The sequence below is a fragment of the Gopherus flavomarginatus genome, chromosome 2, assembly GCF_025201925.1.
Source record: "Gopherus flavomarginatus isolate rGopFla2 chromosome 2, rGopFla2.mat.asm, whole genome shotgun sequence".
In the NCBI taxonomy this organism is placed as follows: Eukaryota; Metazoa; Chordata; order Testudines; family Testudinidae; genus Gopherus; species Gopherus flavomarginatus.
Genome location: NC_066618.1, coordinates 4,448,755 through 4,462,331, shown reverse-complemented (window position 1 = coordinate 4,462,331; position 13,577 = coordinate 4,448,755). Strand labels below are relative to the sequence as shown.

Below are 13,577 nucleotides of genomic sequence, written 5' to 3'. Positions count from 1 at the left end.
AACCCTGAGGTTCTATGATTGACATGCCACCTCCCATCTCTGCCTCTGCCTCCCCTGGTATACTGGTGAAGTTTGCTCATTTCACTGGGAGGAATGGGACCGTTTGCTGCACCCCCAGGCAGAGCTGGCTCGGTCTCCAGTCGCACTCCGGGGCCTTGCCCAGCCTCACTGAAAACGCTGCCAGTGTCCTGATGCCTCTGGTTCTCTGCCCCTCCAGTGCTTTCGGGAGTCTTCACAGACGTGGAGGCCTCTTTGAAAGAGATCAGAGACCTCCTGGATGACAACGAGCTGCAGGACCAGAAGCTGCAGGAGCTGCTTGGCAAGCCGGGTTCTCCTCCTAGCCCTTCCCCGGGGCTGGCTGAGGTCAGCAAAGAGTGGGCCAAGTACATGGAGGTGCACGAGAAGGCCAGCTTCACCAACACGGAGCTGCACAAAGCCATGAACCTGCACATCAGCAACCTGCGACTGCTGAGCGGGCCCTTGGAGCAAGTGCGGGCTGCCTTGCCCACGCTGGCCCTGACGGAAGGTGAGCGCCAGGGCCATGGCATACTGAGCCTCGCCCCTCCCCTCCCCTCCCCTCCCTAGGAGAGCTCTGGCTGGGTCTGAGCTGCGCCTGGCTTCCTGGCCTGCCGCTGTACTAGTCCCTCGCTGTGCCAAGGAGACGTTAATGCCGAGATCCAAGTTATTCTCCTTCCTTGGTCTTCCCTGACTCTCGCTGCCCCCAGAAGAATGAATCTGCTCCTACCGTGGGCCCCAAGCCAGGGCCTTCCCTCCGGGCCTTGTCCCTCTCATGCTTTGGGCTCCAGCTGGGTCCCTCTGCAGTGCTCTGCTGGTTCCTAGCCTGCGGGGTCAGATGAAGAGCTAGTGATGGGGACAGAGGCTGGATCAGAAGGCAGGTTGGGTCTAGATTCCAGGTGAAATTTCCAACCTACCCAGGCTCCAAGCTCTGGAACGCAGACAGACACCCTGAGACTTGCCTGGAGGTTCTCCCAGCCCTGCAACTCAGGCAGAGCTAAATGACTGCAGGGGCATAGTATTAACTGGCCAGTCAGCGCCGCCGAGCCCACGGCCTGCCGCATGGCTTAGATGAATGGTGACGGCAAAGCTTTGCTGCAGATCCTGGCGCGTGAAGCTCGGATCTGTGGGTGACGGGTGGAGTATAAAGGGCAGAATGCCTCCAGCTAATGTCACCCCATCGCTCTGGCTGAGCCCCCCGGATCTGCTCCCTGGGGCAGTGTCTGATCTGACGCCAGCCGCTTGCTCGTCCTGTCTTGCTGCAGGGCTGGGTGAGCGAGCTGGGTTCGGTGGTGCCTCAGCATTGTCAGTTTGCTGAATTTCTGCTGGAGACTGTTCCTGGGGGGCTGTAGGAAGCAGGAGCCCCGCTTGGCTTTCAGACCCCACAGTGTGTCTTGAGCAAGGGTCAAATTTAGCCCTGGAGCAGGGGGCCAGGTTCCATTGGCACCAACAGGAGCTGTACCTGCCCGTGCTAGGGATCGTTTCCCCCTGGTAGGTGAGCCAGGTGACCACAGTATGGAGCCTGTGGCTCAGGGAGCCCCCCAGGTGGTGATGGCTTTCTCCTTCCTCCCGCAGACGACAAACAGGTGCTGCAGAACTTGAAGCGGATCCTGTCCAAAGTGCAGGAGATGAAGGATCAGCGAATGTCCTTGGAGCAGCAGCTCCGTGAGATGATCCAGAAGGACGACATCACCACCTCCTTAGTGACAACCGACCGCTCAGAGATGAGGGTGAGGTCCTGGGCCGAGTGCCGAGCTGCTGCGTTGTCTGGGACTGAGCTGAGCCTATTGCGTTCCAAACAGATGTCAACCCCCTCTCACACCCCCTGCTCGCTGGTACTCCCTGTCCCTGCCTGCCGGCCACGGTCACGTCCCCTTTGGAGCTGATTGAGCTCCTGGGCCATTTCTGCTACTCTCTGCACTCTCCAGTGTGCTAGTCTATCTAGTCAGAGCCGATGGTGGCATCTGTGGTGCTCCCAAGTCACACCGAGGGTCTTTCTCCGCCCTGCCATGCATCATGCTTCTATTGTGGCCTCTTCCTGCCACTGTCAGTGGGAACTTCCCCTTAACTTGCTGTCAGCGAGCTCCAGCCCTCCTGTTGTCCCACAAACTTACACAGGATCGTTTTAGGAGTCAAGACAAAGATGCCACATTTATTATTAATCCGTAACTATTAGCAAATACCTTAATGCTTATACACACACACACACACACACACACACACACACACACACACACACACACACACACACACACACACACACACACACACACACACACACACACACACACACACACACACACACACACACACACACACACACACACACACACCCCCCCAAAATGTTCTGCAGCTGCTGGATAGTTACCAGTCCTGATTGCAGTTTGACTTTGCAGCTTGGGATCGGAGCTCGTGGCAGCTAACTGGCCAGGAAAGCTGAGCACGAGGAGGAGCCGGGTCTCTGTCGGGCGCGCACCGATGCTCCTTGATGTTGATAGCAGAACGTTACCCAAAGTCTCTCATCTCACCCTTCCTTTTTTATAGGAGTTTAGTTTGGATTCAAAGTTCCTAGGTCTTGCTGTGTCACGCCGCCTCTGGGTTTGCTTGATCACCCGTCGATTGCAGGCGTGACTGTCAGCCTGGGACCTGGCTTTGATCTTCCCTCTGTTGTTCTGTTGTCCTTTTCTTTTTAGGGTGGATGCTTCTTACTTTGTTTAGGGCTGTTGTCTAGGTCTTTAGCCGTTGGTATTTGAACTTTATCTCATCAGGACAGGCTGGGGCTGGAGGTTGATTCTACCACCCATGCATACCTCATTCACACATGTAAACTAAACTAATAAGATTACAGCAGGGTTTGCAGAAATGAAGGTTGGAGGAAGCTTTTACAAAATGGAATGCATGTTTTAAAATGGAGTTTGAATTACAATATGGAACAGAAGTTACAGTGTAGGCAAGTATAGTGAATAGTGAACAGAAGTTACATTAATAAAGTGAACAATTAAAAACAGTTTCATTTATCAGTTCTACACTCCCCGCACTCAGCTTGTGGGGATCCCCGCTGAGTCCCCCAGCCTAGCGCTGCAGCCCAGCTCTCCCGCTAAGCCCAGAACGCTCCTCTCGCCCTGACAGAAGCTCTTTGAAGAGCAGCTGAAGAAGTACGACCAGATCAAGGTGTATCTGGAGCAGAACCTGGCAGCCCAGGAGAACGTCCTGAAGGCCTTGACGGACGCCAACGTCAAGTATGCGGCGGTGCGGAAGGTCTTGGCTGAGGTGGAGCACAAGTGAGTGCGCAGGGAGCATGGCATCGCCTGCAGAGGGCAGTGGTGGTTGCTGTGGCAGAGTCCGCTCCCAGCACGCTGCGCTGTCCCTGTGGTGCATAACACGATCCCAGCCTCCGTTCTCCGGTGGGGAATGCCCCCAGCCAGCCCGAAGCCAGCCACTCGCTCTGTGCACGCTAGGACCTCTCGGCCAACGTGGGGAGAGGGGTGGGGTCTACAGGCCCTCGCCAGCCCCTCCACTCTTCCTTTACAGAGATCCACATCCTAGCTGGGCCCGTGCTGGTTGCTGCTGACTTTGCCTCCTGTGCCCCATGGCGCTAACCCCAGGGCACCCATAAGCTGCCCCCCAGCAGGCCCTAGTGTTTGTTTGTCTGCTTTGAGACTGGTTCAGCTATAAACCAGAGGAGTGGTCCCCGGGGCCTGTCAGTGGAGGAGAGGAAATCCTGGCCCCCCCACGGGCTGGGTCCCTGATTGGAGTGTGCCAGTGCCGTGGCTGTGGTGGGGTGCCTAGAGGCCTGTGAGCCTTGCTCTCACCCCCCTCCCCATCCCCCAGATTTCCAGGACTGCTCTGTTAATATTGCCTCGCCCCCGCCCCTCCCCGCATACCCTGCATTGACTCTCCAGGTGGAACACCACGCTGCAGACACTGGTGGCCTCCTACGAAGCCTACGAAGACCTGATGAAGAAGGCTCAGGAGGGGAAAGATTTCTACGCGGATCTGGAGAGCAAAGCAGCCAAACTCCTGGAGAAGGCCCGAGCAGCCTGCCAAGCGTCTGAAGCAAGCCGGCAGCAGGTCCTGGAAAGGTAGGTCACCTGCCCCACATCCACTCCGCCTTGGTGGGTGGGAGGTGGGTTCTGCTACCCCTTGCATCTGGTTGGCCTTCTGCAGTAGTCAGCTTGGTCGCCATGTTCACGTTTCTTGGCAGGGGGCTGGGCATGCTGTGGAGCTGAGAACCCGAATGTTGGGGTGTTTTTCACACTCCCCCAAGTCCCCTGGTGTGGGAGGGTGACTAGGAGGGGTGCAGAGACCAAGTGGCACAAGGGAGCCCTTAACAGTGACCACGACAGGGCCCGGGGATGAAATCGGACTTGCAGGATAGGTGCGTCAGCCCATCCCCTAGGGCTGCAGCTGGGTGCCAAGGGCGCAGAATCAGCCACTGCCACTGGGTGTCTCAGCGCTAGAGCCCAAACCCCTTTCCCCTCCCAGAGGGGGGTCCCTGCAGGAGAGGCTGGAGGTACCTTCTACCAGCCCCTGGGACTCAGCACTTGCAGCTGGGCGGATGGGTGAGGGAGCGCACACCCTCTCCGCTCAAAACACCAGTGCCACGGGGCTGGTTGGCATCACGTGCCTGCTCTTGCTTTGGCAGAGAAATGAAGAAGAAGCCGCCTCCGAGGCCCACTGCTCCCAAGCCGGCCCTGCAGAAGAAGGCCTCTGAACGGGACCTGGACCTTGCGGCCGGCCTGGATGGAGCAGACCTGCAGCAGCTGGGCTCCCTCTCTCTGGCCGACCTGCCGGAAGAGCTCCGGAGCTTGCCCCCTGACGTGCTGGCAGCGCATCTCACCAGGCTGCCTGCGGATGCCCTGGCTGCCTTCTCCATCAACCCGGCCTTCAGCAGCGGTGGAATGAGGCCCCCAGGCCAGGAGGCTTTCCCAGCTGGTGCCCGGGCAGCCAATGCTCCGATACAGCCGCCCATGGCAGCCCAGCCTGGCGTTCCCTTTAACCCTGCTCAGTTCAGTACTTCGGTGCCTCTGCCGGGACACTACTTCCCTGCCCGGCTGGCGACCTCCCCGCAAGGTGCCCCTGGGAGCCCTCTGCAAGGCCCCTTCCCCCCACAGACCTACAGCGGGCCCCCTGTGCTGCCATCCCAGGTGATGCAGCCCCACAGGCCTCCAAGTTCTGCCCCGTCACCCAGCCCTCAGCTCTACTCGGCTGGCACCTTGCAGAGAGGCCCTGGGCATCCCAGCCCTGGCCCTGCCCCCATTCAGCCCGGCTATGCAGGCCCTCAGGTGCCTCCCCAGAGATCCTCCCCCCAGCATGTGCCCATGCCTGGCTCTGCTCCAGCTCCCATCACCCTCAATGCCTCCTACAGGATGGGGCAGCCGGTCTCCTCCTGCGGGGCTCTGCCAGGTGGCTTCCCCACAGCCATGGCCCCGCCCCAGCCCCCCAGGTTCAGTGGCCAGGCCCCAGGAGGGAGCGACGGCCCTCCTCACCCCCTTGGGGTCCGCCCAGCCACCACAACCGTTGACAGCATCCAGGCGCCCATTTCCAGCTACACCGCACCCAGGGCCATGGGTGGGCACATGCCCCCGCGGCTCACCAGCCAGCCACCAGGGCTCCCTCCTCAGGGCGGCTTCCTTGGCCCGCCTGCCCAGTTCCCCTATGCCCAAGGCGGCGTCCAACCGTTCGGCCAGCAGCCCCCGTTCCCAGCGGGACCACCCGCTCCGAGCTTCCCCCAGCAGCAGTACCCACCTCAGGCCCAGCTCCAGCCGCTGCCCGTGTACCAGCCGCAGGCCCAGTTCCCTGGCCAGCATTCGGGGCTGGCCCATGTTTCTCCCAGCCATGGCCAGATCCATGCCCAGCTGAGAACACAGCTCTACCCACTTCCTTCCCAGGACAGCGCCCCTCACTCCTTCCCTGCAGCTATGCCCCGCGGGCCTCCCCCGCTGGCTCACAGCCTCTCAGGCGCTATGGTGGCCCCGGCTCAGCAGCTCCACCCTCACCCCTCGCTTGCCAGCCTGCAGCCCATGCCAGCCGGCTCCTCCGCCCAAGTGGTCTCTGCGATGCCCTATTGTCCCGCCCCTTCTGCCTGCCATCCGGGACCCCCTACAAACCAGCTGCCGCCTGGCTCTGCTGTGCCACTGGCTGGTCCCCAGCCCCCAGCTTCGAGTCAGTCTGGCCCTCACCATGTCCCGCCTTCCCCCAGTCCCGCTCTGAGCCAGATGCCAGGCAGTGTTATCGTCCCAGGTCCTGCCATCCCTTCACCGGCACCATCCCCCCAGCCATCTCTGGCTATCCAGCCTCCAGCCATCTTGCCTTCCTCAGTGCCTGGCGCCCCGGCCCTGCCACAGCGACCCCCCCCATCGCTCACCCCCGGCACAGCCCCGCCGGCACAGGGCCCTGCTGAGCTCCAGTTCCACCGGCAGAGCTCTTCCACGGACGACCTGCTTTCTTCAAGCCCTGAAAGCCAGCATGGGGGCTCCAAGACAGCGGTGAACCAGCCGCTGCTGCAGCCCACCAAGGCAGACGCCAAGGAGGGGCAGAAACCCAAGGCGGTTCAGCTGATCGAGAACGACCCATACGAGAAGCCCGAGCACATCATGAGGCTGCTCTCTGAGCTGGATCGGTTCCGGGGCGTGGTGGCCAGTCTGGAGAAACCCATCCCCAGGAGCGTCCCTGAACTGGACGGAATCTGGAAGGAGCTCCAGGATGCCCAGGAGAGGGATGCCCGGCAGCTGTCCATCGCCATCGCCCGCTGCTACTCCATGAAAAACCGTCACCAGGACATCATGCCCTACGACAAGAACCGCATCGTTCTGCAGTCGGGCAAGGACGACTACATCAATGCCAGCAAGATAGAGGACCTGTCCTCCTACTGCCCCACCATCATCGCCACCCAGGCCCCGCTGGTGGGGACAGCCTCCGACTTCTGGCTGATGATCTATGAGCAGAAGGTCTCCCTCATAGTCATGCTGGTCTCAGAGCAGGAAATAGAGAAGGTAGGAGCTCCTCAGGGCAGGACTTCCTCAGCCAGCAGCTTCCATGAGGGAGGTGGTAAAGTGGACGGTGATCAGTAGTTCTCTATGCCCACCGAGGGTGGGGCAAGAAGAGCCGGCTTGTGGAAAGGGAGCTGTAGGCTGGCTCTGAGGGAAAGCTTTCAAACAAACAGGGTTGTTAAGCTCTGGATCAGGCTTTCCAGGGAGGTGGTGGGTTCCCAGCATTGACCAGGTTGGACTGTCCCCTGTCAGGGATGGCCCAGATTTACCTAGCCCTGCCTCAGCATGGTGTTGTGAGCTGCTCGAGGTCCTTCTGGCCAGCAAAGCCGAGCGAGATGGGGATGGTTTCACTCGAAAGCTGAGCTCCTGGCTGGATGTGGGCAGGAAGCCTGCTGGTGGGCACTCTGCATTGTCTTGAAGGTAATGACAATGCCAGCAGGGGCTTGACTGGTCCCAGGAAGGGAGATTCGAGGCTGTGGAGAACCCCCCAGGTTGCGGGGTGGTAGATGTTGCCTGTGTGTCAGAGTTCAGGGGAGAGTGCTGGGTTGCTGAGCCCCCACAAGGCTGTACCATCCAGCTACAGGGGCAAGTAACATGCACCTGGCATCTTCCATCCAGGATAGTGTGTCGGGATAATGGCACCTGGCCCTGAAAGGCAGCCAACTCTGGGTGGAACAACCCACAGCATCATTACACTAGCCTTAGGCCAGGAGGTGAAGGGTACTGTGTGTCTGTCTGTGACTGCGTGGCAGGGGGAGATGGGGAAGGCAGCTGGTGACAACTGAGAGGGGAACTTGGCCAAGGCCCCCAGGCTGCCAGGTCCTCTGTGCAATTTGTTGGTTTATCCCCCTGAGCCTGCAGCAGGATGGCCCTGGCACTGTGTTCTGGGCTGGGGTGGGGGGGCCCCGGTGGCTCTGGCCCTGGTGTTACATTCTGGGCTGGGGGGGGGCTGTGCTGGGAGGGGGAGGTGGTGGTCTGGACTGCAGACTAGGGGGGGCCCTGGTGGCTCTGGCCTTGGCGTTATGTTCTGGACTGGGGGGGCAGTGGTGGGTTGGGCTGCAGGCTGGGGGGGCCCTGGCATTATGTTCTGGGTTGTGGGGGCTGTGCTGGGCTGCGGGGGTGGTGGTGGTCTGGGCTGCAGGCTGGGGGGGCCCTGGTGTTATGTTCTGGGCTGGGCGGGGCTGGGCCGGGGCTCCGCTCCTTGCCCTGAGCCCGGTCTCTCGCCCCACAGCAGAAGGTGGTGCGGTACTTCCCGCAGGAGCGGGGCCAGCCCATGGTGCAGGGCCCCATCACCTTGCTCCTCACCAGCCTGAAGGTGGCCCCGACGCACGTGGAGAGGATGATCACCCTCCAGTTCCGCGACCAGAGCCTGAAGCGCACCGTCATCCACCTGCAGTTCACGGCCTGGCCTGAGCTGTACGTGCCGCGGGACGGGGGGCGAGGCCCTGGGCGCTCCTGGGACACTTGTGCTGATTAGATCAGGACTTCCCACCCCGGGGGGCTGGGCTGCAAGCGCTGCCCTGGGGCAGAGCTTCTGTTCCCTCGCAGCTGGTGCCCCCCTCCAGGGCCCTGTGAGGTGGCACGGAGGGAGATCTCACTAGCGGCACTGTAGACCCTACCAGGCCCCTGGGGGAGGGGGAAATCGAGCCCTGTCCCATGGGGAGGAGCGTGGCACCTCCCTTGAGCACCCAGCTCGTGGGATGGGGGTAGAAACCCTCCCCTGCAAGGCTTGGCAGGCCAGGCTCTGGCTCCGGGCATGGCAGGTCCTTGCCCCTCGCCAGCAGCTCCTCCCTTCCTCCCGCAGGGGCCTGCCCGACAGCAAGGGGAACCTGCTGCGGTTCATCCAGGAAGTACACGGGCACTACCTGCACCAGCGCCCCCTGCACACCCCCATCGTGGTGCACTGCAGGTAAGGCAGCGCTGCCGGGGCCAGGTTCGCTGCTCGGCCTCAGCTAGGGAGCGCGGCGCCCCGGGGCCAGGTTCACTGCTCGGCCTCAGCTAGGGAGCGCGGCGCTGCAGCCGCCTGGGCCCCGGCCCTCCCATGGCCAGGTTCACTGCTCAGCCTCAGCTAGGGAGCGCGGCGCCCCGGGGCCGGGGTCGCCGCTCGGCCTCAGCTAGGGAGCGCGGCGCCCCGGGGCCGGGGTCGCCGCTCGGCCTCAGCTAGGGAGCGCGGCGCCCCGGGGCCGGGGTCGCCGCTCGGCCTCAGCTAGGGAGCGCGGCGCCCCGGGGCCGGGGTCGCCGCTCGGCCTCAGCTAGGGAGCGTGGCTCTGCGGCCGCCTGGGCCCCGGCCCTCCCATGGCCAGGTTCACCGCTCGGCCTCAGCCAGGGAGCGCGGCGCCCCGGGGCCAGGCTCGCCGCTCGGTCCCAGCCAGGGAGCGCGGCGCCCCGGGGCCAGGCTCGCCGCTCGGTCCCAGCCAGGGAGCATGGGGCCGTCTGGGCCCCAGCTCTGCCGTGGCATGGGAGCAGGGCGGGCATCCTGCCTGTTTGGAGCAGACCTCCCTCGAGGCCAGCAGGAGCCCAGGGCCGGAAGCCAGCGCATTGCTGGGACGCTGCAGGGCTGGCTCTTGCCCCAGGAGTTCCCAAGCCAGACTGCAGCCCTGCCCTGCGTGGCAGAGGATTCTCTGGCCCTGGGGGAGAAGGGGCACTCTACCCACAATGCAGTGCTGGGGAAGGGGGCTGCGGGCTTGCTGCTCCCGCTCACCCAGGCTTTGGCAGGGTTCCCCAGTGATGCCCCCTGGGCGCTGTCTCTTCCCACCAGCTCTGGGGTGGGGCGCACCGGTGCCTTCTGCCTGATGTACGCAGCAATGCAGGAGGTGGAGGCCGGGAACAGCATCCCTGACCTGGCCCAGCTGGTGAAGAGGATGCGGCAGCAGAGGAAGCACATGCTGCAGGAGAAGGTAATGTGCTGAGGGTGGAGCTGGGGGCCCAGGCACCTGGCTCAGCAGTGCCATGACGCCCTTTGAGTGGCACAGTGTCTGCTTGGCTCTGGCCGCTCCTGGCACCTGGGTATTTCCTTCGTGAGCTCTGGGCTCAAGGGATCTCGCTGGCTGCTTCTCTTCCAGCTGCACCTCAAGTTCTGCTATGAAGCTGTCCTCAAGCACGCTGAGCAGGTACTGCAGAGACACGGGGTCACCACGCCGGCTTCCAGCAAGCCCCCCAGCAGTGCTGCCCAGAAGGTGGGTCCCGGTGCTGGGAAGGGCGGGGCTCTGGAGGCGTGTTCCACTTGGCTCCCGGGCTCCTTTGGCCAGAACCTGGCAGCTCCAGGCCTTGTGGCTGATCCATGCTGACTGGAGCAGGGGAGTCTAGTGTCCAGGGAGGGGCCTGGGCTGACCTCTGGCTTCTCTTTCAGCCGTACTTGCATCAGGACCCGCAGGACCTAGTGCTGGGTGGGGACATGCCCATCAGCTCCATCCAGGCCACCATTGCCAAGCTGAGCATCAAGCCCCCTGGGGGTGGCCCGGAGCCTCCCCCAAACTGGCAGCTGCCCGAGCCAGCAACAGTGCCTGAAGCTGCGAGCCCAGGGGTGGTTCCTGCAGCACCCGCCAGCGTCGCCCAGCCCAGCCTGACAGAGCACGTGCCCCCCACCAGTGCCGAGCTGCCCCCCGCCTCCACCATGCCTGTGCTGCTGCCCGAAGCTGAGAGCAGCAACCATGTGGAGGAGAGACCCAGCAGGGAGCCTTCAGCCACAAGCCTGGCTCCTTCCTCTTCCTCGCTGGAGCTCCTGGCATCACTGACCCCTGAGGCCTTCTCCTTGGACAGCTCCCTGAGGGGCAAGCCACGAATGAACAAGCAGAGCTTCCTGCAGCCCCAGAACGGGGAGGGGCTGCGGGGGCCTCGGCCCAGCGATGACCCCCTCAGCATGCTGGACCCGCTGTGGACACTCAATAAAACCTGAGCTGGGGGGCCTGGACACACACTGCCCCTCCCTGGCCATGCCAGCACACCCCTTCTGCTGCCCCCACGGCCCCTGGGGAGCCCCCCCGCCTGCTGGCTGGAACCTGGGGTGTTGGACCACAGCCTCTGTCCCCGCTCAGCCCTGGGCTGCAGGGAGGGGTGAGAAATGCACACACAGCACTACAGGCTGGCACCCCACTCGGTGCCTGGGCCCCCTGGTAGCTAGCCCAGGGTGCCCCCACGGCATGGAGAGCCACTGTTCCCTCACCACCAGGGCCGCTGCGTGTCCCAGAGCCCCTCCTGGGGGAGGCCTGGCCTTGGTGCAGCTGGCCCCACTGCAGATCCTGCCTTGGGCCAGGAGCCAGCCCTCCAGTGCCCCCTGCTCTTCCAATCACAGCCCCCCAGGGGCTGGAGCACTGATCAGCGCTGTGCCCTAGCCGATCTCCAGGCAGGTCCCCTGGGCTCGGACACATCGCAGAGGGACACTGGCCGAGAGCCCCCCGCTGGCCCCCAAGGGTCCAGGCCCAGCCCCGGCAGGGAGGGCGAGTGAGAGGGGGTGTCCCAGCCGGGGGAGGGATGTCCAGCTCCCTGCTGCTCCTGGTGTCCAGTTGCCCTTCCTGCTTGCTCCAGCGCTGGGCAGGAGCTGGGCCACGGGGACGCCTCCCTCAGCGCTTCTGTCTCCTACCTTCTGCCTCCGTAGGGCCCCGTGGGCGGCGCAGCGTGTACTGCAGGTTCCCACACCCTGGTGCTGGGACTGGGTTCCTGGGCTGTCTCCTGCTGCGGGCAGGGGGCTGGGCCTGGTGCTCTCAGCCCAGGTAACCTACAGGTTTAAGGCTGCAGGCTGCCCCAGTGTAACCCCAGCCAGGGGCTGCACTCTGCATGGCCCAAACCCTGGGCCAGGGGCAGGCAGCTGCTGCAGTTCTGCTCAGCAGGGCCCCATGTTCCATGCAGCTCGGTTTGCTGGCAGCAGGGCTGGGGAGGGTGAAAATCGGAGCTGTGAGTACGCGGGGAGCTGCCATGTGCAGTGGTGGGGGGTTGGCAGTAAATCAGTGATGGGTCATTCCTGGTGTCTGAAATAGCTTTGATTCTCTGCACCTTGCCCCAAGCTCTGCCACTGGGCAGGTTTTCTTGTCGAGGTGCTTGCTAACCAGCTCAGGCTGGAAGCCCCGGAGCTGAGTGGGGGCACAGACTCTGCATGGCAGTGGATTGGGTATCCACCCCCTGGGGCTGTCTTACCGAGCCAGCTGCTGTCTCTGGGGGCAGGCACCAGCCAGCTGCTGGGATCTCAGCTGAGGGGGGGGGGAAATCCTGGTGCTGCTGGGTTGGGTTCTCCTGTGCATATCTTATGGGAAGGTGCCAGAAAACACATGCTCCTGGGAAGGACCCAGGGGGGCAGGCGGCTAGCAGCTGCCCAGGGAACTGGGCTTGTTCTGTGTTAAGCTATGGGGCTGGCTGGAACTGGCATGTCCTTAGCAAGCCCTGGGAGTGGTGCCCATTACAGCAGGGGGATGGGACGTCAATTGCTTAAGTCACTAATTCCCACCTGCATCTCACCTGCTGGGGCTCTTGGGTGCATCTCATACAGTACCATGCCTCCCCCTCCCCCAGCTTCCATGCTGAGCCCTCTGGGTCCTGCTGCTCCTGCCTCCTGCAGCCTGAGCTGGGCAGTGCAGGCTGATCTCAGAACCAAGGGGCGCTGGGCAGAAATGGCCATGGTGCATGGCTGCCGGTGCCCCGTGGAGCGCTTGGTCCCTCTGCATTTGTACAAACGTAGCATTGTCCGTCCCCGGGTTCTGATCTGACTCTGTAATTAGAACTGACTTTTTCAGCTCTTTGCTACTTCAATAAATGGACAACTTGCTCTGGAGCTGCAGTGGGACTTGTGGACCTGAATTAAACCCTGGTGGAGTTTGGGGGTGGGGGAATCTGGTGCCATGGGCAAGCTGGGAAACAGCTGTGGCACAGACCCCATCTTCCCCCTTTTCTGTGGGCTCACCTGCCAAAGTCAGGTGGGACTGGAGCCTCACTCACCTCCAAGTGCTTCCTCCAGGGACCTGGCGGGGAGAGGGGGCTGGTGGGCTTTCGTAAGTGCCAACTCACCTGCTCACCAGAGCCCAGCTGCAGACAGAGGGTGACGATGTGCAGGGTAGTATGGCTGGGTCATGGGTTTCCCAGAGCTGCAGGGCTGAGGGGGCAGGAATCACAGGGCCTTTTTCCAGCTTGTGCCTCATGGGAGAGATTTAGATCCCCAGTTGCCCGGAGGTGAGGTAAGTAGGTAAGGCATGTGGTTGAGATGGGCCAGAGCCATCCAGCTCACACGCTGCAGGGCCTTCAGGGGTGTGGCTAAAGAGCAGGGTTGCCCAAGGAGCTGTCTGGGGACCAGGGCTGGGGCCCTGTATTCAGCAAGAGCTGGAAAGGGGCCACTGAGGTGGCAAAACTTGCAACAGATACAAAATTATTCAAGCTAAGTCAAAAGCTGTTGCCAGTGTTACAAAGAGTTGGGATGTGCCTGGCTGACAAAAATGGCAGCTGAAATTCAATGCTTCTCTATGCAAAGTAGTGCAGATGGGCACCTGCGATCCCCATGACAGCTGTAACAGAGGGGCTCTAAGCAGCTGTTACTACTCAAGAAAAGGCTGGTGGTGGAAAGCAGCCGCTTAGGGGCCAGTGGGAGGC

The 13,577-nt window shown here is 62.4% G+C and overlaps 1 protein-coding gene across 4 annotated transcripts in view; it reads left to right on the top strand.

Annotated features, from left to right (window-relative positions):
* The window catches only part of PTPN23 (protein tyrosine phosphatase non-receptor type 23), a 38,811-nt gene extending 27,898 nt beyond the window's left edge, over positions 1-10,913 (top strand). For 2 of the 4 annotated variants that reach the window (XM_050942407.1, XM_050942410.1), the window contains 10 exons: positions 218-526; positions 1,591-1,745; positions 3,145-3,296; positions 3,918-4,097; positions 4,661-7,010; positions 8,239-8,423; positions 8,812-8,916; positions 9,766-9,904; positions 10,070-10,183; positions 10,357-10,913. In XM_050942407.1, coding sequence (XP_050798364.1) covers positions 218-526; positions 1,591-1,745; positions 3,145-3,296; positions 3,918-4,097; positions 4,661-7,010; positions 8,239-8,423; positions 8,812-8,916; positions 9,766-9,904; positions 10,070-10,183; positions 10,357-10,902 — 4,235 coding nt within the window. In that variant the 3' untranslated portion in view covers positions 10,903-10,913. Of the gene's footprint in view, positions 1-217; positions 527-1,590; positions 1,746-3,144; positions 3,297-3,917; positions 4,098-4,660; positions 7,011-8,238; positions 8,424-8,811; positions 8,941-8,986; positions 9,112-9,765; positions 9,905-10,069; positions 10,184-10,356 lie in introns of those variants that run through there. The other 2 variants (XM_050942409.1, XM_050942411.1) reach the window with 2 other exon arrangements.
* Positions 10,914-13,577: the final 2,664 nt, after the last annotated feature.